The following is a 24985-nucleotide window of genomic DNA, read 5'->3' as shown; positions in this document are numbered from 1 at the left end:
AATAATAAAAATAAAACAAGTAACAAAATCTTTAATACATATCTGTATTCTGGACACATATCTAAGAATATGACATCTACAGCTTTTAAAAGTTAATTATTTTCCAAAATAAAGCTGTTTTTTAGAGTCATCTTTCCAAGAAATCAGACCACACCTGAAAATTTCTGTAAGTACAAGAGAAGTTTTAAAAAATATATTAATACATAGAAATCCCTTCTGGTCAGGCATGGTAGATTATTCTTGTAATCTCAGCACACAGGAGGCAGAGGCAACTGGGTATCTGTTACTTCTAGACAGTCAGAGCTACATGGTAAGACCCAATCTCAAAAGAGTCAAAAACAAAAGAACAAAGCAAAATCCTTAATGGCTGATCAGAAGTTGAATCCTGTATGATGTTCTCAGTTCCATGCAATGTAGAAGATTATATCTCTTTAGCTTGTGTTTCATTGGCTAGACATATATTAGCATCATATATAAAACAAATGAGGCAAAGAGGCATGGAGTTGAGATTCTGGGAAGTGGTGTTGAAGTCTGCTGTTCAAATTTACAGCATGAGATGGTCGCCTTTCCATTATGGTGTGGTGTGACCTAAGTGGGAGTGGCAGGCTATGGGGTCTCATCTTTGGCGCTATAGGGTGATGTGGGAGGGGGCTTTCCAAGTGTCCTCCAGCTTGTCCTCCATAGCCTCCCTTCCCTTTCTCTTCTTTACTCCCAAGTCTGGTAGGTGTTATGGCTTGTTTGTTTGTTTTTTAAGTCCCATAGCAATTCTGTTTACTTTCCCCTGGGAACTGTGTTCAGTTTCCCCAGTACATGCACATAGTCTGCACTCAGCCTGCCTGTCTGATCTCATAGAATGTGCACTGAGAACACTTAATTGCAGAGATCAATTGGTTCTTTGTGTGCATGACTGATCAAGAGCAAAGTACCTTAATTTCAGATGTCTTCAGAGAGATTTTTCTTTAACCTCTGCCTTTAAGAGGAAGATTATAAAGCATTATCATTACTTCAGGTCAGAATTATATTGCTTTTGGTCAAAAGCTGTTGCAAGATTTACAAACTAATAGAAAAGAGTAATCTAAGGATAAATTATAAAGATCAAAGCAGTTGAAAATTAAAGTGAATTTCAGTGTAAGCTTAGGTATGGTTTTAGACTCTTAAAGAAACCATCCATGCAGAAAGGCCCTGGGTTCGATCCCCAAGCACTGAAAAGAGGGGGAGGAGGACAGAGAGCAAGCGCCTGACCATACACTGTCATGCCTTTAATTTTAGCTTCCAGAGTGGCTTTAACTCTGATATGTGGAGTGAAAAGTGAGGAACTAGATGAGATACTTAGAAACTAGACTGGTGCCAGGCGTTTCTTTTATTTATTACCAACACAACAACCAAGTTATTCTGAGGTCATTGAAGGGTCAGCAGCACATCCTGGATGCTGGCCTTGGTTTGTGTCCAGCTATATTTTATTTGTTGATAATTTCCAAATCTATATATTTTAATGCTGTTTTGCTTCTCATTTTCAGACTTGAATTTTCATCCTATAGAAGTATTTCAGATATTGGGTTTCAAACTAAATTTTTAAAATGTATTTTAAAGTATTTTTTCTTGTTATTTCTTGATTTTGATTTATGGCTTCGTTATCCCTTTCTTTCATTCTTTCTTTTTTGGGATGATAATGATGATGGCGGATATACAGTATATACCAGGCTGGCCTCAAACTCACAACAGTGTCCTAGCCTCAGCCTCCTAAGTCTGTAGATTGTCCCCATGCCTGGCTTTCCTGTGTTAACTTTTCCCTCCACCCTTCCTAAAGGACTAGCATATTATAACCTTTAAAAGTCTTCAGATCTAGGCACTGCCGCTCTCATCAACTACTGTGTACTTTACTTCCTCTTTCAACAAGCACTGGGGAGACAAAGGCAGGCAGATCTCTGAGTTCCAGGCCAGCCTGGTGTACAAAGTGAGTTCCAGGACAGCCAGGACTATATAGAGAAACCCTGTCTTGAAAAAAATGAAAAAATGAATGTTATTACTGAAGCAGAGGTTTTTTTTTTTGTTTGTTTTTTTGTTTTTGTTTTTGTTTTTTTAATGTCAAGTATTTCAGAAGTTTCTAAAATAAAAACAAAGAGTTCATTATTTAGCTAACTTCATTTTTCTGGAATTAACCACTATTTCTGTATATTATCAGACATTTATATTCCTATCTTCTCCCCACCCCCTACTCTAACCCCAAGACAGGGTCTCACTGTGTAGTTTAAGCTGGCCTTGAATTTGCTAAAGAGTCTGAGGTTAGCCTCATACTCATGGTTTTTCTTCCCCAGCTTCCCAAAGGCAGTGTCTTTCACACAGTTGCCCAGTATTTTCTTTAAATTTCTGAACTTAGAGAAGTGTTATAAAACATTACCATTTCTTGTGTGGGTGGCTAGTCAGATTCTTCATTGATCATCTTGCTAATTATTAGCCCCTCTCTACTGTGTTGCCAGTTTCCTACCCAACTAGCAGCAACTCACTTTGCTTTAAGACTTGTGTGTGTTCCCTGTTGTTATAGGGTGAGAGCCAACCCTTCAGTATCACAGTGACAGCAGCTTGTCACAGTCTGATTGCTGCATCTCCAGCCTTCCTCCCACCTGCTTTACTTCTTATCTCAGATCCTGTTCTTGGATGGTTGTGTCTTACATCTCCCTGCCATTGTACATATATTCAATGTCTCCTCCATCTGCCGGCCTCTAAGCTCTCAATCACACACTGTCTGATTTTTAAAGGAGTCTTTGTTAGTTTGCTGAGCTGAAGCCTGGGTTCTGGTTTAAGCATGAAATAATCTCCACAGGCTCAACTGTTTAAACGTGAGCACTTGGTCCCTCCCCGGTGGGTGGTACTGTAATAGGGGTTCCTGGGCTCTTTGGACATGGGGTCTACATGGCAAATAGAGGACTTGAGGATTCTAGGCTGGCTTTGTGTTCAGCTCAAGCCCCCATTTACTGTTCTGAGATGCAACAAGCCATATCTCTGTTTCCTGCTTCAACTGGACCAGCCATATCAACCACTCTGCCTTCCCTACAGTAATAGATTATATACTTCATACTGAGAGTCAAAGTATACACCCTCCATTAAATTGCTTCTTTCAGGTATTTGGTCATGGTGATATGAACTAATAAAGAAAATTGATACCAGCAATGAATTGTTGCTGTGGTAATCCTGACCACATGTTTACAGTTGGTTTGTAGAAAGAATGTGGGAAAATTGGAGTGATGGACTAGAGATGGTTTAGAATGCCATGAGTGGAGCCTAAGGGACTCTGGTAGGAAGGAGTTCTGAAGATCAGAGTATCTAGAGATGCAGACAAGAAGGGCTAAGCGCACGTCTTTCAACAGGGAATAAGGACTATTGAAAATAAAGACTATTTGTGTTACATATCTGGCAGTAGATCTGGCTACCATCTACCCAGGTCCTGAAATTTTGAGTGAGACTGAATTAAGTTGTAGACGAGGGCTGACAAAATGGCTCACTGGATAAAAACACTGGCTGTCAGAGATGATGACCTGAATTTAATCCCCAGAACACACATGGTGGAAAGAGAACTGATTTCCACAAATTATCCTTTGACTTCCACTCATGTGCTTGCACACATACAAATAAAAGTAACAAATGTTTTTTAAGTACTGGACTAATTTGTTTGATGGAGGAAATTTTAAGACAACATAGCAATTAGGCTATAGCATGGTCTGCACTTACTGCTTCTTCCAGATTCACAGCTGCAAGTAGAACAGAGAAGTATGAAAACTCTGCACTTTGGCTAGGAAAGGGGCTTGTACCTACAGCTGCAGACAAGGCCAGTGAGGACAAAGTGCCACTATAATTGTTAAAGAAATTAGCACCTTTAAAAAAGGCTTTACACTTTATACTGGGCAAGACCCTACACACTAAAGTGTCTAGGGTGTGGACTGGAGATGAGAAGGATTTCTCTGTGTAGCCCTGGCTGTTCTGGAGCTCACTCTGTAGACCAGGCTGGCCTCAAACTCAGAGATCTGGCCTCTTCTGCTTCAAGTGCTGGGATTAAAAGGGTGCACCACCACTACCTGGCAACTGGAGACCATTTTAGAAAATATGAAGGAAGACTTCCTGAAAAGACAGAGCCTTCAGTGAGCTGTGCTGAAGACAACTGCCTAGGGAAATGTTCCCCTGGTTCAGACACACAGGTGTGCAGAGGTCTAACAGTTAGTTTGAGGCTGCCTCTCAAATTGGCAGTGAAACTTGGCATCATCCCTGTGTTGCTGCTTTTGCAGAACATAAGAGTGAAGTATGTAACACAAGGTTCCAGAAAACCTCCAAAGTTAGGCAATATGGAGCAGGGTCAGAGTCCATAGAGAAGCCCCCAGAACTCGGCAGTGTGTGATGCTGTGAAAGTGAACCTTAGGTTGAAGTAAAGACCCAGATGCCAGAAACATGAGATATCTATGGAAGAATGCTGCAGGCACTGAGTGATTGACTCAAGAGAGTGGCCACCTGTGTTGCAAGTAGTAGACATGGAGTGGTGTCCATGCAGGTGGTTGGGATTCAGATGATGCTCCAACGAGCCTTAGGCACTGGAAACGGTACTGACATGTTTGTCCTTGCTGTGGAGTATCAGTCTTGCTTTCACCTGGTTTTTCCTTGTTATCCTCCTATCCTGAATAAGATTGTTTCATCTGTGCCATTGTATATTAGAAGTCTTTAATTTTTTTTATAGCCTCATATTTAAAACATAGTCTTGAGTCTTAAAGCAGATTTAGGGCTTTTGAATAGTGTTAGACTTATAAGACTATGGAGACTTTTGAAATTGGAATGAATGTAGTTTTCATTATGAGATGGCCATGAGCCTATAGGGACCAAGGGAGGAATGTTATGTTAGGATGTGAAATGACCTCCCCCCAGCTTATGTGTTTGAGCATTTGTTCCCTTGCTAGTAACACTATTTGGGAGGTTACAGAACCTTCTGAACATGAAATGAGGCCTAGCTGGCAGACATAGGGAGTCTAGGCTGGCTGTACTTCTGGCTGGAACCCTCTGTTTCCTAGTCCTTCAGGATATAGCAAACCACGTTATAGTCTCCCCCATTGTGAACCCTGATGCTTCAGCCATCATGGATTATATCCCCCAAATCATGAGCCACAGAAACCTCTCTTTCCTTAAGTTGCTTCTGTCAGGTTTTTGGTCAGAGTGGCATAAACTAATGAGTAGAATATGTACTCCTTCAGCACCCTAGTCAGACTTTGGCAGAGGGGGCTGCATTTAATGCCTCTATTCCCTGTTGGTAAGAAGAGGTCCTCTTGGAGATTAGAGAGATGGATCAGCAGTTAAGAGCACTTGTTGCTCTTGCAGAAAAGCTGGTCTGGTTCCCACATCTATATGGTAACTCACAACCATCCATTACTTTAGTTTCAAAGGATCTGATACTTTCTTCTGCCCTCTGAAGGCACCAGGCATGCATGTGGTACACAGATACATATGCAGACAAAACACACACAAAACAATTAAGAAAAAAACAGCTCTCACACACTGAAGAAAACTATCCTAAAAATAAAATAACCTTTTGTCTTAGCCTCCATTTCATGTCAGTGCTCTACCTAATATATAGCACTTAATAAATATTGGTAAATAGATTATGTTATATTTTAAAATTTTAGACATCAGGCTGGTGGTGATGGTGGTGGTGCACACCTTTAGGCCCAGAACTCAGGAGGCAGAGTCACGCAGAACTCTGAGTAAGAAGACAGCCAGGGCTACACAAAGAAACTCTGTCTTGAAAAACAAAAACAAAACACACAGAAATATATATATTATATCAACATTTTATTCCCATTAACATTTTAAGCCATTTCCTTAAGTTTTTACAAGCTTTAGTTAATGATATATTTTACTTTTAAGGCTATTAGCATAATTCTAGCATGATGTTATTTCTTCACATATTATTAAATAGTTCGATTTTAATGAATAATTATATATTAAGATGTCGGTTCTGTATAGAGGCAGAGAGCTATGTAAGATTATTGTATGCAACAGGGTGGTAGTGATGCATGCCTTTGATCCCAGTATTCTGGAGACGGGGCAGGCGGATCTCTACATTTGAGGCCAACCTGGTCTACATCTAGGATAATCAAGGCTGCACAGAGAAACCCTGTCTCAGAAAGAGACAGGGCATGGGGGAGATTACTGTATGAATTAAGAATTAAGTTGCACAACAGTTTGATCCAACAGTCAGTATAGTACACACAGGAACTCGGAGTATAGCTCAGTTACCATGTGCTTATTAACATGTGCATGGTACTGTGTTTGGTTCCAGCATCACAATGAAACATGTTCTACGCATGAAAAGGACTCTAAGTGGATAGATAATTATCCTTATATTTTCTTTTATTCTTCAAACATGAAACTTTTTTATTGCATAGCTCTGTTAATATCTGTGGTTTTATATATTACATGTATACTTTTCTAAGCAGAAAAAGACTAAAATAAAACTGTCTTTCATTTTTTTTTTACCTTATTCTTCTTATAAAAGTAAAGTCTAGGTAACGGAGTCTCTCTCTCTCTCTCTCTCTCTCTCTCTCTCTCTCTCTCTCTCTTTCTCTCTCTCCCTCCCTCCCTCCCTCCCTCCCTCTTTCCCTTCCTCCCTCCTTCCCTCCCTCTCTTCCTTCCTTCCTGGTTATTTGTTTTGGTTCTGTTTCTCTAGAATTAGAAAATGCCTTTGACAGGGCCAAGGTGATGACTCTTTGGGTCAGGTACTAACTGCACAACCACAGAGACCTGAGTTCTTTTCCCCAGCACCTATGTTAAAGCCAGCTGTGGCTGGGTGGTGGCGCACGCCTTTAATCCCAGCACTTGGGGGGCAGAGGCAGGCAGATTTCTGAGTTTGAGGCCAGCCTGGACTATAGGGTGAGTTCCAGGACAGCCAGGGTTATATAGAGAAACTCTGTCTCGAAAAAAACAAAACCAAACAAACAAACAAAAACAAGCCAGTTGTGGTGCCTTATGTCTGTAACTCCAACCTGGCAGGATATAGGGGTGTTGTCAAGTGTAACAGAGGCAGACAGATCTAAGGGGCTCCCTGGCCAGCCAATCTAGCCCAAACAGTGAGCTCCGGGCTCAGTGAAAGAACCTGTCTCAAAAAATAAGTTGATGAGACCAGTGAGGTAAAGGTCCTTGCTGATGATGTGAGCTTGACAGCCCCAGAGCCCATGGAAAGGTAGAAGGAGAGAACCACCTCCACAAATCGCCCTCTGACCTCCAGGCATGCATGTGCACATTAGTGCACACAGACTGCTGCTGCTGCTGCCACTTAATTATAATAGTAGCTACAACAGTAGATAAAAATTTTGCAAATAGGGAGTGATAGAAGATATCTAGCATTGGTCTCTAGCCTCCACAGTCCCACACATGTGCACACACACATGCTCAAACACACATATACAAAATGTCTCTGAGTAAAAATTGATATATGAGTTTGAAAACATTTTGTTGTATATATCAGCTCAGCTCAGTTCATTTCAGTTTTAGGTAGTAGAATGTGTTGGATACTGTAGGAAACTATGAAAGATAGAGTTTCTGTTGTGCATTAACTTACAGCCTCCACTGCATAGCCGAAATTCCTGAACAGCCATTTCTGGAGAGCATAAAATAAGTACTGTAATAGTGTTATATCTTATTTTAAGTGCACGTTTGCCAAGGCTTGGCACATGTTGAGGACATGATCTACATTGTACTGTCCGCCAGGCCCATTAAGTACATTAAAAACAAGATTTATTGATTTTTATTTTATGAGTGTTTTTCTTGTATGGAAATATGTGCATCATATCCAGTCCTGATATCCTCAAAGACTAAAACAGCCTTGTATTTTCTGGAAATGAAGTTGCAGATGGTTGTGAGCTACCATGTGGATGCTGGGAATCAAACCCCAGACCTTTGAAAGAGCAATAAGTGCTTTAACACCACTGAGCTAACTCTCTAGCACTGGGTACTTTTTTCCTTATATTTTAGGAGCCAAATTTTATTTGGTAGAAACTGAAAAAAATGTTTTGCTTTAAAGTCAAATTGAAAAGGATATTTGGGCTGAGGATTTAGCTCAGTGGTAAGAGTTATTCTGCAACATGCATGGTATCCTGGGTTCCATTCCCAGTAATACTTATACACACACCCACAGGGAAAAGTAAAAAGGATAAAAGGATTTTTGCTAGTATGCATGACATGATAATAAAACATCAGGAGTATAAGGAAAGGTTCAGTGTATCCTTTTGATTCTTTGCTTGTTTGGTGACACTGGGTATTGATTCTGTGGCCTTGTGTGTGGTAGGCAAGCACAACTGAGCTAAATCCCCAGTCAAGGGAAATTTTTATGAATAATTAACTTGAGCCAATATTGACTCCCAAACCAAAACAAAATACAATTCAACTTTTAAGATATAAATTTCTGAATTATAATTTTCTATTAAGTGTGTCATATTTATTTATGTACTGTGCATTGACACTGAGAATAGTTGACAGTGAAAATATAGGTATATAGTTGCTGTTCAAAATGTTTCCTGGATGTATTAAATTGATATAATATTAATCAAATATCTTTGTCTACATGTACTCACACTAAATACCTTGTTGTAAACTTTGTTTAAAGCTTCACATTCTAAATGAGAAGAGAACCGATTTAAGAATTAATCAGTTCTCCTCTGGAGCTGTGGCCTAGTCTTACAATGCCATCCCACTGTGATTACACTGTCTGCTTCTACTGAAGGAGCTCTTAGTGCACTTGCAAGGAGCATAAGGAACCGTGTCAGAGGTCAGCCAGTGGAGTCCATTTTCCCACAGCCGCCTGGTGTGAGTGATCTTTTACTGTGTTTTAAAAAAATGGGCCAGGATTAGAGAGGATTAGAAAGAATATTGCCCTCCTGAATATAGGCCCAGGGCACTGAGGAGAGAGAACCCAGCCAGGCAGCAAATGGGCTTTCCCTGACCAGGACACAACCTCTGCTGCATTCCTTTTAAGAAACTGAATGGGAAACGTTAAGTCCCCAACTGGATTAGTAAATAAACTCATAGTTTGTGACGTCTGCTAAAATAAATTGATGAGCAGACTGCATTCTTACACTTGAGGAGCCAGAAACATCAAGAGTAGGAGTAATTAAAGATAGGCAGTAAACTCAGTAATGTGTGGAGAGGCGCACTTCATAAACAAGAAAGCATCACCTTAGATGGGTTAGTACAATGAGCACGGAATAGTTACTACCTAAGGCTTAAGATTTGAAATCCTTACAACTTTTTTTTATTTTTAAGTCTTTCTAAATTTTATTGCTTATAAGAAAGCTTAAAAATTACAACTTCAACTCTCTATGTTCTTTATAACTTATACACCTTACGATGTATGACTAAATCTTTTGAGACACCCTCTTTACACTTTACATATGTGTTTTACTTTATATAATAAACATAGGATTTGGACTTCATGACACATCATTTAGTAGCAAATTACTTATTTGCTCCAAGTCTGTTTCTAAGACCTCAGTCTTAGAAAGAAATTTAGCTAACTAAATTTTAAGTTTTTTTTTTTTTTAAGGTCGTCCACTCAATTAGATCTGATGCACCAGTGTCTACTTTATAGCTTTCTTAACCAAAGTCATGAAGTTGGTTAATGTAATAACTGTGACTATATTGATTTTAGCAATTTCTTCTGTGTTTTTGGTTTTTGACATGCTGAAGATTGAGCTCAGAGCCTTGAACATGCCAAGCAAGGTCTTCATCACTGAGCAGAACCCAAGCCCCACACTTTTGTTATAGATTATAAAATTAGAATGTTTTCTTCAAGAGTTTATGATGAGCTGAGTATGGTGGTACATATCTATAATCCTAGCCCTTTAGAGGCTGAAGCAGAATATTTACAAGTTTGAAGCTAACCTGGGCTACATAGTAAGACACCGTCTATGAATGATTGAATGAATGAATGAATGGTATGAGATAAAATTTGGTTCCATATGTGAAAAAGAATTTATAATGGTTACTTCACCGTGAAATACATGATGTTCTGTGATCTCTGGTATACTACCTGTGCTTTGGATATGTCTTCTGTCCCCACAGCTGCTCACTCCCAGTGTGATTATCCATACCCTGATCATCTTTAAATATCAGTCCATCAACGTATAATTATTGTATATCTCAACATTACTACTCCGAGGTGTTTGCCCAAGCGAAATAGACATATGTACATCAAAGTTTTTATATAAATACTTAACATTATCATTTGCTTTCTTTTGAAGATTTTTTATTTTTATTTGTTTACTTTTATTTATTATATGTAAGTCAGTGCTCTTAACCACTGAGCCATCTCTCCCACCCTATCACTTGCTTGTTTTTTCTGATTTGTGTTGTGGTTTTGAGCCACATTCTCATGTACCACCTGGCCTCGAACTCATAGTGTAGTCAAGGATAAACTTGAGCTCTGATCCTTCTGATTACAGGTGTAATCGTATTTAGTGTATGCTAGATATGAAACCCGAGGCTTCATGCATGCTAGACAAGCCTTCTGCCAGCTGAACCACGTGCCCAGGCCAGTGTTATTATTTCTAAAATCCAAAAGGTAGAAAGGATGTGTGTCTAACGGCCAGTGACTACATAAGTAAGCATGGTGTATTTATGATGGAATGTTATTTGACTCTAAAGAGGTATGGGGTACTGATATGTACTGTGACCTATATGAACCTCAAAACTGTTAAATGGGGCTAGAGAGATGGCTCAGAGGTTAGCACTGACTGCTCTTCCAGGAGTCCTGAGTTCAAATCCCTGCTACCACATAGTGGCTCACGACCATCTGTAATGGGATTCGATGCCCTCTTCTGGTGTGTCTGAAGATAGCTACAATGTACTTGTAGACATAAATAAATCTTAAAAAAAAAAAAAAAAGAAACCTGTTTTCCATATTATGAGTTTGAGTTTTTTGGTGTTTGAGTATACAGTTTTGTACTTAGTGAATATTAATTGCCTCCCTCATAGTTAAGTGTCCCACCATAAAATGGGAATAAGAGAAAACAGAATTGATGATGCACAGTATTTTCAAAAGACTGTATTGTGTGATTTTATACTTAATTGTTTCTTGAAAAGTATTTGCTCTCACATTATCTCTTAGTTTAACTTTCTATTTGTGTTTTGCTAGGTCATATAAACTGTTTGTCACTTTGTTTTTACAATTCTCACTTAGAAGGTTTGCAAGTATTACAAGTACTTTAAACAGGTTTTTAGTTGGAACTGCATGTCATTTGATCAAGTTTAATGTGTATGTGTTTAAACCAATTTGTAACATTTGAGTAAATGTTTTGTTTATGTTTCCTTTTAACACAATTTTAATTCTTGGCATGGTGTTGTTTTGCAGTACTTACTAGAGATGAAAAGTTTAATCTTACCTCCAGAACACATTCTGAAGCGAGGAGATAGCGAAGCAATTGCCTATGCCTTCTTTCATCTGCAGCACTGGAAACGAATAGAAGGTGCTCTGAACCTCTTGCAGTGTACATGGGAAGGCAGTAAGTATCCCTGCCAGATGCAATGCTGATCTCTGTCTTAATAGTCATTATATCCATCTGCAGTCTTTTAAAATGTGATTGTGTAGTTTCAAATGATCTCTGTGGCATTGATTTTGTAGAAGAAATAACTTAATGAATATTGATGTTACATTTAGGAAAAACAGAATAAAGAACTGTTAAAGTATTTTGCTAGGTTGAATATTTGTAATGAGAAAAATGAAAATGTATTCTTTTTAGTTTATAAGCTTTTAAAATGTGTTTATGTTTGTTTTTGTAGTTGGTTGATTGTTTGCTTAGTTGGTTGATTTGGTTTGGTTTGGTTTATTTTTGTGATGTGATGGGGGAGGTTGAAACTAAAGCTTTAATTATATTGATGGCACATGCTGTATCACTGCATCACTCAAATATACGCTGCATGCATGCAGATACAAAGAAAGAAAAGACATCTGGTTTATGGCACAGGAGCGATGGCATGGAACAGTTGTTGCTCTTGGAGAAGACCTGGTTGTGGTTCCCAGCATCCACTCTAAGTCCAGTTCTAGGGAATCCATTGCCCTCTCCCAATCTCCAGTGACGCTAGACAGACTGACATGCACATATTCATGTAGGCAAAGCATTTATACACATAGAATAGTTTAAAAACTAAAAATTAAAAAATGGTCCTGTTTTTGTTTTGTTTTCAGATGTGAATAACATGAATTATTTTTCTAATAACTGTCCTGGTTTGTTTTCTGTCACTGTGATAAACACTATAGACACTAGCAACTTGAGGAAAGGGTTCTTTCACCTTACAGCTTACAGTTCATCATTGAGGGAAGCCAAAGCAGAAACTCAAGGCAAAAGCTTCATGCAGAAACCATAGAAAAAGGAACATTTTATTGGGATGCTTCCTCTGACTTGCTCAGCTTGCTTTATCACATAGCAGAGCCCTACCTACCCAGGGGTGACACCACTCACAGTGGGCTAGGCCCTTCTGTCAGTTAGCAATGCGACAGTGTCTTATAGACATGCCCGCCAGCCAGGCTGATGGAGGCAATTCCTCAGTTGAGGTTTCCTCTTCTCAGGTGACTCTGGTTTGTGTCAAGTTGACAATAAAAACTAGCTAGTTTAGCAACTCTATTCATTCTCTCTCTCCCTCAGTGTCTCATATGGTTCAGTCTTCAAGTTTATTATTGTGTAACTGAGAATGATCTTAAATTTCTGATTTCCTGCTTCTACCTCCCAAGTACTAGAACTGTAAGCCTGTACCACCATACCTGGCTTCAGTTTGTAACTGTGGTAAAATACTCATTACATAAAGCTTACCAGTGTCCAGTTCTGTGTCCAGTTGAGTAGCATTGCGAGTGTTCACACTATCGAGCACCCATTATCAGGTTTGTCTCCAGAGCCATTTCCAATTCCCAGACTGAAGTCCTGTGTGCATAGTGATCTTCATTCCCATCTTTTCATCAGTGCTCTGAGTTCTGACTAATGGCTGCAGGTACTTCAGATTTTACTCGTTTTATCTAACATAATATTGACATTGTCCATATGAGTTCTAGAATGCAGTAGTAGTTACTTTTTTGTTTGGTTTTTATTTTATTTTGTGGTTTTTCTTTTGAGACAGAGTCTCTCTTTGGGTGGCTTAGCACTTACTCTGTAGCTGCTGACCCCTCCCCCTTCATCTTCTTCTTTTGAGACAGGATCTCACTGCCTGGTCTACAGCTTCATTCTATGCCTAAAAAGTGTAATAATAAAACTTTTCAATTTATGTATAGTTTTTTTGTATTTCTGAGTTCTTAGGACATAGATTTTAAAGTTGTTTGGATCCACTAGTTAGTAAGTCATATTCACTAAGTCCCAGGACAGAATACAAGCTTAGTGTGCTTGAGACCCTGCATTTAGTGACCAACATGACCACCACCACCACCTAAGACAGGAAGCCATCATTGTCTGTGAACCAGGAGTTTGGGAGTCTCTGTACTAACCACTTATTAACAACAGTCATACACTGTGCTTGACATTGACAGTAGAGAACTCAATCAAATTGAAGTTATGCAGTTGAGGAGTTGAATGCCTGTAAGTAGTTGGTCTTCTTCCAGTTGATTACAAGGCACTCAAAGCCAGGGAATTTCTCATTCATTTCTTTCATGTCTCTACTGTTGGGCATTCTGCTGGTCCTGGAGGGATTTCCACCAAGTGTATAACTTATGCTGCATTTCATGCATCTTGATGAATGATTTCCTTAGGTTAGCAGTGATTGATGAAATGCTGGACAACAGACTTTTATGATCTCTGAGCCAGATTTGAATACCCTTTCTTTATTTTTTTTTCCCAAACTTAATTTGCTTTATGTGTGTGGGTGTATTATCTATACACTCTTGCAGAAGACCTTAGTGAGCCTCATAGGTGGAGAACTAAGCCAGCAAGAACTCTTTTAGCTTCAAAGCCAGAACAATTATCTATGTTACAGTTTTTTGAAGATTCCTTTAGGAAGCAGGATTTGTAGTTGTGGAGTTACATCCATGATTGTGTTGAGGAGACTGAAGCAAAGAAGGACCCAGCCAATTACATTGTAGCATTCGTTCCCTTCAGCCTCAGTCTGGACCCGCTCACTGTTCTCTTAGTAGGTCTAGTCTTTCCCTTTGCACCCTCTTCCTGTGTGTTCTTCTGCTCACTTTATTTCATTAGAAATATTTCTTCAGGAAAAAATAAAATGCTATGTGAAAAAATTATACAATGTCTGCAGAATAGGTTTGATTTATAGCATAGATGGTAAATGAGATAAAATTGAATGCTAATACCTTTTTTTCCCTCAGCTTTTAGAATGATTCCATACCCATTAGAGAAAGGACATCTGTTTTACCCTTACCCCAGCTGTACAGAGACTGCTGACAGAGAGCTACTGCCTAGTAAGTAAATATGGCCATTTTCTTTAACTTACAAGTAATTATTTGGATTATTTTTATCTTATTTTTTTATTGAAAAAGGAAGTAAAAACACTTTATGATAAAATTAAAGATTTACATGGAAAGTATTTCAGATAAAATAGAAGAGATACATAGAAAAACTTGTTAAAATTGACAATTTTCATGGAAAATTAAAGAGTAAAGTGGTAGACATGTAAAACATTGCTAAATTAATTGAAATATGAAATAGAAACATTTTATGATAGAATTGAAGATTTATATGGAAAATATTTCTGATAAAATTGTAGAAAAATTTTAGGTGTTAAAAATTTTAAACATGTTAGAATTGAAGAATATCATGGAAAATTTTATATAAATGTAATAATGGTAGGCATAAAAGTATTCCTAAGTTGATTGAAAGTGGAATTATAAACACTTTCTGATAAACTTGAAGATCTACATGGAAAATATTTCTGATAAAATTGAAGAAATATATAGAAAAACATGTTAAAATTAAAGATTATCATGGAAATTATACAGATAAAGTGATAGGCATAAAGATAATTCTAAGTTGATTGAAGGTAGAATTATATAAACATTTTCAGATAAAATTGAAGATTTACATGGAAAATATTTCTGGTAAAATTCAAGAAATATAGACAAACACGTTAAAATTGACTATTTCATGGAAAATTTTACATATAAAATGGTAGATATAAAAACTCTTTCTAAATTAATTGAAGGTGGAATTAGAAACATTTGTGATAAAAAAGATTTACATTGAAAACATTTCTGATAAAATAGAGGAAATATATAGAAAGACATATTAAAATTGAAGATTATCATGAAAAATAATGCAGATAAAATGGTAGACCTTAAAAACATTACTAAATTAATTAAAAAGGGAATCACAAACATTTTCTGATAAATTGAAGATTTACATGAGAAATATTTCTGTTAGTCTATGTCTTTTTATTGGGGAGTTGAGTCCATTGTTGTTAAGAGATATTAAGGAATAGTGATTTTTGCTTCCTGTTATTTTTGATGTTATTTATATGTTTGTATGGGTATCTTTTGAGTTTGTTGGAAAACTACTTTCTTGCTTTTTCCAGGGTATAGTTTCCCTCCTTGTGTTGGCATTTTCCATCTATTATCCTTTGTAGGGCTGGATTTGTATTGTGTAAATTTGGTTTTATTATGGAATATCTTGGTTTCTCCATCTGTGATGATTGAGAGTTTTGCTAGGTATAGTAGCCTGGGCTGGCATTTGTGTTCTCTTAGGGTTTGTATGAGGTCTGCCCAGGATCTTCTAGTTTTCATGGTCTCTGGTGAGAAGTCTGGTGTGATTATGATAGGTCTGCCTTTATAAGTTACTTGTCCTTTTTCCCTTACTGCTTTTAATATTCTTTTTTTGTTTATTGAATTTGGGGTTTTGATTATTATGTGCCGGGAGGAGTTTTCTGTTCTGGTCCAGTCTATTTGGAGTTCTGTAGGCTTCCTGTATGTTCATGGGCATCTCTTTCTCTAGGTTAGGTAAGTTTTCTTCTATAATTTTGTTGAAGATATTCACTGGCCCTTTAAGTTGGAAGTCTTCGCTCTCAGCTATACCTATAATCCTTGGGTTTGGTCTTCTCATTGTGTCCTGGAGTTCCTGGATGTTTTGGGTTACCAGCTTTATGCATTTTGCATTTTCTTTTGACTGTTGAGTCTATGTTTTCTATGGTATCTTGAGCACCTGAGGTTCTTTCTTCCATCTCTTGTATTCTGTTGTTGATGCTTGCATCTATGACTCCTGAATTCCTTCCTATGTTTTCTATCTCCAGAGATGTCTCACTTTGTGATTTCTTTGTTTGTTTCTGCTTCCACTTTTAGATCCTGGATGGTTTTGTTCAGTTCTTTCACTTGATTGTGCTTTCCTGTAATTCTTTAAGGGGTTTTTGTGTTTCTATTTTTTTGTTTTGTTTTTTTTTTGTTGTTGTTGTTATTTTTGGAGACAGGGTTTCTCTGTATAGCCCTGGCTGTCCTGGAACTCACTCTGAAGACCAGGCTGGCCTCGAACTCAGAAATCCACCTGCCTCTGCCTCCCAAGTGCTGGGATTAAAGGCATGCATTACCACTGCTCGACTTTGTGTTTCTTCTTTAAGGGTTTCTGCTTGTTGACCCATGATCTCCTGTATTTCTTTAAGGGATTTTTGTGTTTCCTCTTTAAGGGCTTTTACCTATTGACTGATGTTCTCCTGTATTTCTTTTTTTTCTTTTTTTTTCTTTTTTCTTTTCTTTTTTTTTTTCTTTTTGATTTTTGGAGACAGGGTTTCTCTGTGTAGCCCTGGCTGTCCTAGAACTCACTCTGTAGACCAGCCTGGCCTCGAACTCAGAAATCCACCTGCCTCTGCCTCCCAAGTGCTAGGTTACAGGCGTGTGGCACCACTGCTTGGCTTTTTTTACTTAATAGATGTGATTTTAAATCTAACTCTTGCTTTTCCAGTGTGTTGGGGTATCCAGGACTTACTGTGGTGGGAGAACTGGGTTCTGATGTTGCCATGTGGCCTTGGTTTCTGTTGCTTGTTCTTGTGCTTGCCTTTCGCCATCTGGTTATCTCTGGTGCTAGTTGGTATTGTTGTCTCTGGCTGGAGTTTGTTCCTCCCGTGGGCCTGTAAGCCTGTGTCCTTACTCCTCTGAGCTCAGAAATGAAAGCACTGCTGGGAGATCACTCTCTCCTGGTGGTCTATGCACAGAAGGCTGTTGAGTTTCCTGGCTCCCTGGTGCAAATGGGCAGGAAGACTTCGGTCCTAGCTGCTCTATTGATCTTTAGGCTCTGTATGCTCCTATCTGGTCCCCTCTAGAGAGAAGGTGGAGATCTCACCTCTGTGCTCTGAAGTAAAAATGCTGCTGAGATCACTGTCTCTTGGCTGGCTATGCACAGAAGGCTGTGGAGTCTCCTGGCTCCCTGGTGCCAATGGCGGCAAGAAGACTTCCATCCCAGCTGCTCCACTGATCTTAGGCCCTGTGTCTGGATTATTTTTAGATTGGTTTCTGTGTTAGTCACCTTTTTGTTTGTTAGTCTGATTTTGTGTGTGTGTGTGTGTGTGTGTGTGTGTTTTGCTTGTTTGCTTTTGAGAAAGGGTCTCACTGCATAATGCCTGGCCTGGAACTCAGTAGGTAGATCAGGGAGGCCTTGAACTCACAGATATCCACCTGCCTCTGAATGCTGGGATTGAATGTGGGTGTGCCCTATTAGTTGCCTTTTTTTTACTATAATGATATATATGACACGGAGTCTGTGAAGAAGGTTCTAGAGCTTGGGTTTTGAGGTTCAGAGTATACAGGGTGAAGCTGAGGCTGTCAGTAGGCCTTCCCCATGGCAGATCAGCCAGTGACGTGGATAGCAAAGGCAGAAGCATGTGTGCAAATAAGCAAGTGACTCTATCTTGAATCAGAAAGAGGGAGGGAGGGAGAGGAAAAAAAGGCTGGCTTGCTTCCCTCAGTCCTTTCTAATGGCCCAAGGACCTCCTACTAGACCCATCTCTTAAAGGTTCCACTTCATAATCTTGCCATCCCAGGGACCAAATTTCTAATACATAAATTTTTGGAAGGACACAAACCATAGTGTTTTTTATCTTAAATTTTTCATTTTATTTTTCTTTATGTGTCTGTAGATGCACACATGTGTGTGCAGGTGCCCATAGAAGCTAGAAAAGAATTTTGGAGATATAGTATAGAAAGTTATAAGCTGCCTGCCATGGCTGTTGTGAACTAATACCCTCTGCAAGATTCAGCTCAACACTGGATGTCCTTGATTGCTGTCCATCTAATTTTTTCAACTGGGTCTTTCACTAAATCTGGTGCTCAGATTGAGTTCTGGTTGCTGTGCAGTGAGCACCACAGGTCTGCCTGACTGTGCCTTCCTGTTCTAGACGTGCAGGCGTGTGGCATTGGGCTCTTTATGTGCATGCTGGGGCTCTGGACTCAGGTGCCCGTGCTTGCACAGCAAGCACTTAACTAAAGCACCTCACCAGCCTTCATCTCTCTGAGAGCCTGTGTTCCATCTAAGTGCCCATGCCTAGTCCAGTGAGCTGTATGCCAGGTTATTTGAATAGAATTGTCAGGGACCCTGACATTTCTTACTCTGTATCTCACAAAAGAGACCTAGGAGTCATCATTTCTAGATAAGCAAAGGAGTCCTTTACAAAGCTGATACTCCAGGGTGGCACTGGATTATGTGAGGAGAAACCTGAGGTTGGAACCAAGGACACAAAAGTTCTAAGGAACTGATATGAGAAAGCAGGTGAGGATCTAGTGTAGGAGTAGCCAGGTAAGAACTAGATAGCCTTGAAACTCAAGGCAAAGAAACTTCCCAGTAAGGAGATACTGAGAATCTACTGAGTTTGGCAAATTAGGAGCTCATTAGGAAGAGAAATTGCATTTGCCTTCTTAGGATGGGATTAGCTATTTTTTATAGTTACTTTTTCCACTTTAAAATAAACAGATTTTAAGGCAAAGAAAATCCATTTTTAAATCATTTAATATAAAAGTGTGTTGTACCTGGGCATGGCAGCATGTGCTGTAATCCTATCCCTTTGGGAGGCTGGGGAGTGAGAACTTTGAGTTGAGACTAACCTGAGCTACATATAGCAAGGCCTTGTCTCAAAAAATACAATGAAATAACAACAAAAAAAATTAATTGCAGTAAGATAATACACTTATACCAAAAGAATGCCTTTCTTTACATTTTATTATTGATATAGGCCAGCTTTGTATATTAATATTTCCTATGCCAGAATCAGATGCTGCAAAATCAGACAGGGGTGTTTGTAATACAGATTTCTAAATTTTTAATTTATTTTTTGTGTGTATGGGTATTTGCCTGCATGTATGTTTTCATGAATGCTGATACCCAAAGAGGCTAGAAGAGGGCACCAGGTCCCTTGGAACTGAAGTTATAGACAGTTGTGACCTGCCATCTGAGTGCTAGGAATTGAACCTCGATCCTCTGGAAGAGTAGCAGTGCTTTTAGCACCTGAGCTATCTCTCTAGCTCCCAGTTAGTTTCTTTTGATGAGTTATCATTAACTCTTAACTCTACAGGATACAAAGTCCTAGACACAGACATAGAGGGATAAGCTGGAGGGTTTTATTTGATTATAATATATGTTTTTACAGTTTATTTTTCTGTTTTTGACTGTGGTCGAATGAACAAATTCTTAATAATGTGGAGTTCTAATACCCAGGAGTATTTAATGGTTTTTGCTTTTAATTCTCCTTCAACCTTGATATGACTTAAAGCTTTCTGGAATTTGCTTATAGACTCATAAGTTGAGACTTGAACTATTCCCCCTAGTTCATATAGCTGTTTTGTCATCTTTTATGCCTCCTGATAAATTTTTCTTTACAAGCCAGTGATGAAATTTGAACTTTTGTTCCAAGGGAGTGTTTCTGTACTAGTCAGTCATCCATTACACTGATGCATTAGCCAAACATTGACTGACAATTGACTCTACAGAAACCAGTCCAAAAAGAAATAATTAGGTCTCTCCTACAATATAAAAGTCTCATGTTTTAGGAAGTTTTCTTATTAAAGTTGAGCAGTCTTCTATCTTATAACATGAAAATAATACTATCTATCTTCAAGTTATTTCAACAATTAAATGAAAAATTTAAAAACCATAAAGTGCTTTAGGGTTTAGCTAATATTAATTTTACTGTCTTATTCCTTGCTTTCTGAAATACTAGAGTTTGTTTCTCTTTGTTTCCTGGAAGAAGTGAACCTCTCATGGGTGAGGAATAGGGCAGAAGGGATTGCTGGTTCTCTGGGTGCTAAAAGAGCAGCAGTGACTATTTCTGATGCTTTAGCGTTTTCAAAGTTCAGTCCTAGTGTGCTTTGACATGTAATACGGCTCCAGGCTCTTGAAATCTGCTGAATTTTTAAAATTCATTTAGTTTTTGCTATATACTTTCTGAGTATAATATAAGATATATAAAATATTGTAGCTATTGAACACTTGGGTATAACCTTCTCTGTTAATTGTTATATTTTTTAGTGAAATTTATAGCTGACCTTGGTTCAGCATAGAATTAGTCATTCCTTACTGCTACAGGATATTACATCAGGAATTCCTGGGTCGGTGTCCTAGCAGTCAACTTTGTGACTAAGGAAGTCGTCACATAGTGCTCAGTTTAAAAGAAATTTATTGAGCACCTACTGTGCATTGGGCACTCTAAAAGGCTTAACTCCAAACTATTGTTATACAAATACTTTGAATACTATATAAGAACTTTAATAAAATTAGTAATAAGACTCTCAAACACTAAAAAAAAATAATACTCAGGTGTATAAATGTGATAAAATAAGCCAAAGCACTTCTTTACTAGTTGGTTTTCTATTCTGTTTTCACAGCACTTGGTGAAGTGTTATGCATAGAAGATAGCAATAACTGGGTAAAAATATTAAGCAGGGATTCTGGGAAATCCTCCAAGACACGTCTATCTCTTTATCTCTACACTACTTTCTGAGCTTTCAAAGAACAAGAATTAATAACAACTCACATTTATTAAGTACGTACACTATTCATCATAACAACTCCATAGCAACTTCTACAGCGTTTATTTACAGCTAATAAGGGAAAGGCTTTTTTTTTCAAAAGCCACATCAGCATGACTTTACAGTCCATGTTCTTTCCCACGATGCCATCCTGTTCCCAGACCCCAGTACAGTCATCTCACTATGCGGATAAAGCGAATAGCTTGTCTTTAGCTTTGTTGTTATTCTTCTTGACCATCTTTTTAATTTTGAAAGCTAGATTTAATCTTAAAATATTAAGAATGGTTTATGCTGAAATAAAACGCCCTCTTCCCTCCTTTCCCTTGCAGCTTTTCATCATGTTTCTGTTTATCCAAAGAAGGAGCTTCCTTTTTTCATCCACTTTACAGCAGGACTCTGTTCTTCTACAGCAATGATAGCGTTTCTCACACACCAGTTTCCTGAAGTCATGGGTGTTTTTGCTAAAGCTGTGAGTATGATCTCAAGGACTTGTGTGGAGTATTTATAAAGCACCACAGGAAAGCGCCTCTGTGCTAACCCCACGAGCAGTGAAAGACATCTGGAAACGGCAAGAACCTGCTGCAAAGCTGCTCCCAGGAATATGTCAAACACAAGCTCTGGTGATGAGAACTTCTTTTGCTTAAGAGTTTACGAGTACAATGCTATAACATTATAAAGCTGGCCTTTGTGATTACTTTTGGTGATTAATACAACATTCCTTACCAACTAAAAAAATGATACAATTTTTCTTTATCATTAGTGTATTTATTTTCTTTATTTACAAACTATTAATTTGACTTTTCCATTTAAATGATGTCACAAGTTCAAGACATTTGCTGATTTTAACTCTAGAGTAAAACTATAGTGGAGAATAAGTCCATAGAAGGCACAGGCGAGACATTCCCAGTGGCGTGTGCTCCTTGGCTCACAGGTTTCTCTGAGTTTTTGTACTGGTGTCCTTTCATTGATCCTTTCTGGTTCTGCCCTTAAGTATCAGCCTTTATTTTAATCCAAACCCTTCAAATTTGAACTGCTTTTCCTATTTCCTGACTAACGAATGGTTTCCTTCCTTCCTTCCTTCCTTCCTTCCTTCCTTCCTTCCTTCTTCCTTCCTTTCTGTCTATATAATTTATTTTGAGGCAAGATTTCTCTGTGTAGTCCTGGCTTTCCTGGAACTCACTCTGTAGACCAGGCTAGCCTCAAACTCAGATCCACTTGCCTCTGCTTCCCAATGCTGGGATTAAAGGCAAGCAGCACTATTGCCCGGCTGAGGACTGATGTTTAAAACGGTATCCCTATTTATTCTTCTACATAAATGTGTTAATTTATGTCATCAAAATTTTTTTCATTTAATAATTTTTCATTTTAATAATTTGCATATCTTATATGCAATTTTTGAGGGGCGGCAAGATGTTTCAGCAGGTAAAGTACTTGTTGTTCAGCCTAATCTAAGCAATCTAAGTTCGAACTCATACAAAAGTGGGAGAGAACCAAGCTCACAAAGTTGTTCTCACTTTCACACACGTCATGGTGAATGTATCCCCAGGATCGTACCAACACAATAATCATAAATTAAACATAACAAATAAACAAACATATATATTCCTTTTACATCCTAGCATTATCACCAGGCAGTGGGTTACAATCCAAAAGAAAGTGCTGTTTTGTTATATTCCCTAGTATTCAGTAGTATATTTTCTATATTTATGTGAAGAATAAACATTTTATACATATACATATATATGTATATATATATACACATACACACACATATATACATACACACACAGACACACAGAAATATATATAATATTTCTATATTTATTCATTATAACTCCTTGATTTTCTCATAGTCTCTTTTCCTGGCATAAGAATAGTTTATTCTGAGCCAGGCCATGGTGGTGCACGCCTTTAATACCAGCACTTGGGAGGCAGAGGCAGGCAGATGTCTGTTGAGTTCCAGGACAGCCAGAGCTACACGGAGAAACCCTGTCAGGGAGCTATTGAGATGAGGGGGAACAACAACCACAAACCCCCAAAAGAACAGTTTCTTCTGTGCCTTACAGATTTGTCGGCTTGTATGGCACCAGGGCTGTGGACACTGCCCCTTTGCCTTGAAGGGCACCTGTGCAATGTGTTAAGATGTCACTGGCTCTAGGCCTAGGAGTCTGAGTCCAAATTTGATTTTGAGTCAGGCTCCAAGACAAATGACTTCTAACTGCTGCTCAGGGAGTGTAGATGTGTGGGTTGCAGACTGACTGTTCCATTTCCTTTTAATGAGGAGAGGAAACTTGGCAATGACTTTTACTGTTGCCTATAGTGGAGCTGATGGGGAGTAAGTGTGTCTCAGGCTGACATGACCTCACTGTGTGAGAGCATGAACAAATGGACCAGCAAGGGGATCCTTCCCACCTAGAGGAGAAGAAAAGAAGTGGGAGGCACTTAACACACATGTATAGAAGAGTCGGACAGGCAATGAGAGAAATGGGTTCTTGAGTGTTTCTCAAGGCAATGGAGTAGGAAGGGGGAGAAATAGATCTGCAATCTGGAACAAAGATGGAGCAGTCAACGGTGTATTTCCCAGAAGTTCTGGCTAACGGGGTAGAGTGTTCTCTACTCTATCCATCAATGTTCATAGAGCGGCGGTCTTTGCTGACGAGGTCACTAACGGTACCAGGAGAGCAGCAGGTTACATGGCACAAGTTCCTTAGCACTCTTAGCAGAGACTGGAGAATGAAAAATTACATATTTTAAAGTAGAAGCTTCCTTTTTTTTAGACTAAAAGTTACTAATATATTATCATTTTAATTGCTAGACCACAAACATTTATATACTATTTTTATTTGTATAGTTGGTGATATATAATATTTAAAAGCTTGCTGACAGTGAATTTTTACAGCTACATTTTATGCTGTGGGTATTACATGTATATTTTTTGATTTCTAAAAGCCACATTCTTAGCGATGAGACTTGCACATCAGTATATGGCATGCAGCTATTCTAAAGTCAGTTCCTATGTAAGAGTCAGTGGAAAATGATAGAGAATGGACAGTGTGCCCCTTACAGTATACAACTCTTAAATGCTTTGACAGAAGACATGCAACAAGGACCAGAGGCTCCTCCTGTTCTAGTCTCTCACCACCTCATAAAGAATGGTCTATGAACAAGCAACACCACCCACCTCTGGGAGCTGGTTAAAAAGCATAGGCTCAGGCTTCACTGCAGACCTGAATCAGAGTCTCAGTCCCAACAGGATCCCCAGCTTATCCAACATGCACTTTTAAAGCTCCAGAAGACTTGTTCCACCACCACCACCAATTATTCTGGTCACCAGTGTGAGGAATTGGAATACCAGGATAGTACGCTGCCTTATCGGGCTGGAGAAGTGGCAGCTCTGCATAGTGGTTATGAGCAAGACTCTGGAACCAAACTGCTTTGCCCTGATCCCAGCCCTGACACTGTCTATGCAACCTCATGTAAGTTATGCAACCTTCTCTAGTCTTAGTTGTAAAACAAGAAATAGCACTACATAGGTTTTGTTGGGTAAATGTGTTTAACATATATAACTGTGTAGAACTGTTTCTCCACAGTAAGAAATGGATGTTATTCCCTCTGATTGCCTTTAGTGCCACAGTGTCGCCACTAAAGAGAGGCCGCTGTGGGAGAGCCCACTCATTACATTTGGAGGGTAATAAGCGCAAAATGAGTTGTTCCACAGTGATTGGAGTATAAATGAAAGTTTGATGCCATTTAAATAATTAGAATATACAATTGATACATCATGTGTGTGTGTGTAAACCACAAAAAAGGGGGGACTGTCTTCAATTCCTGGTACTGGCAAACTGTTGTTTAGACCAGAACATTTTGGCAAGTTATAAACAGTCAGATCTATGACAATATAAAGTAAAAACTGATGAAAAGTATTTGTCCTGCTTCTTAATATGGCCAAGCCACATAAGAAAACATGCAAATTATTATGATTTCTCCATCTTCCCACTCCACTTCTGCTCTCCCTCCCCCCCTTTTGTTGTT

At 38.6% G+C, this 24985-nt stretch overlaps 1 protein-coding gene across 3 annotated transcripts in view; it reads left to right on the top strand.

The window, feature by feature from the left end:
* The window catches only part of St7l (suppression of tumorigenicity 7 like), a 66615-nt gene extending 44909 nt beyond the window's left edge, over positions 1–21706 (top strand). For 2 of the 3 annotated variants that reach the window (XM_052179563.1, XM_052179565.1), the window contains 3 exons: positions 11378–11528; positions 14327–14419; positions 21283–21706. In XM_052179563.1, the coding sequence (XP_052035523.1) occupies positions 11378–11528; positions 14327–14419; positions 21283–21461 (423 nt within the window). In that variant the 3' untranslated portion in view covers positions 21462–21706. Of the gene's footprint in view, positions 1–11377; positions 11529–13537; positions 13587–14326; positions 14420–21282 lie in introns of those variants that run through there. The other variant, XM_052179564.1, reaches the window with a different exon arrangement.
* Positions 21707–24985: the final 3279 nt, after the last annotated feature.

The sequence above is a fragment of the Apodemus sylvaticus genome, chromosome 4 (assembly GCF_947179515.1).
Source record: "Apodemus sylvaticus chromosome 4, mApoSyl1.1, whole genome shotgun sequence".
Classification (NCBI taxonomy): Eukaryota; Metazoa; Chordata; class Mammalia; order Rodentia; family Muridae; genus Apodemus; species Apodemus sylvaticus.
Note: the sequence above shows the minus strand (reverse complement) of the source record. Positions and strands in the feature narration are given on the sequence as shown.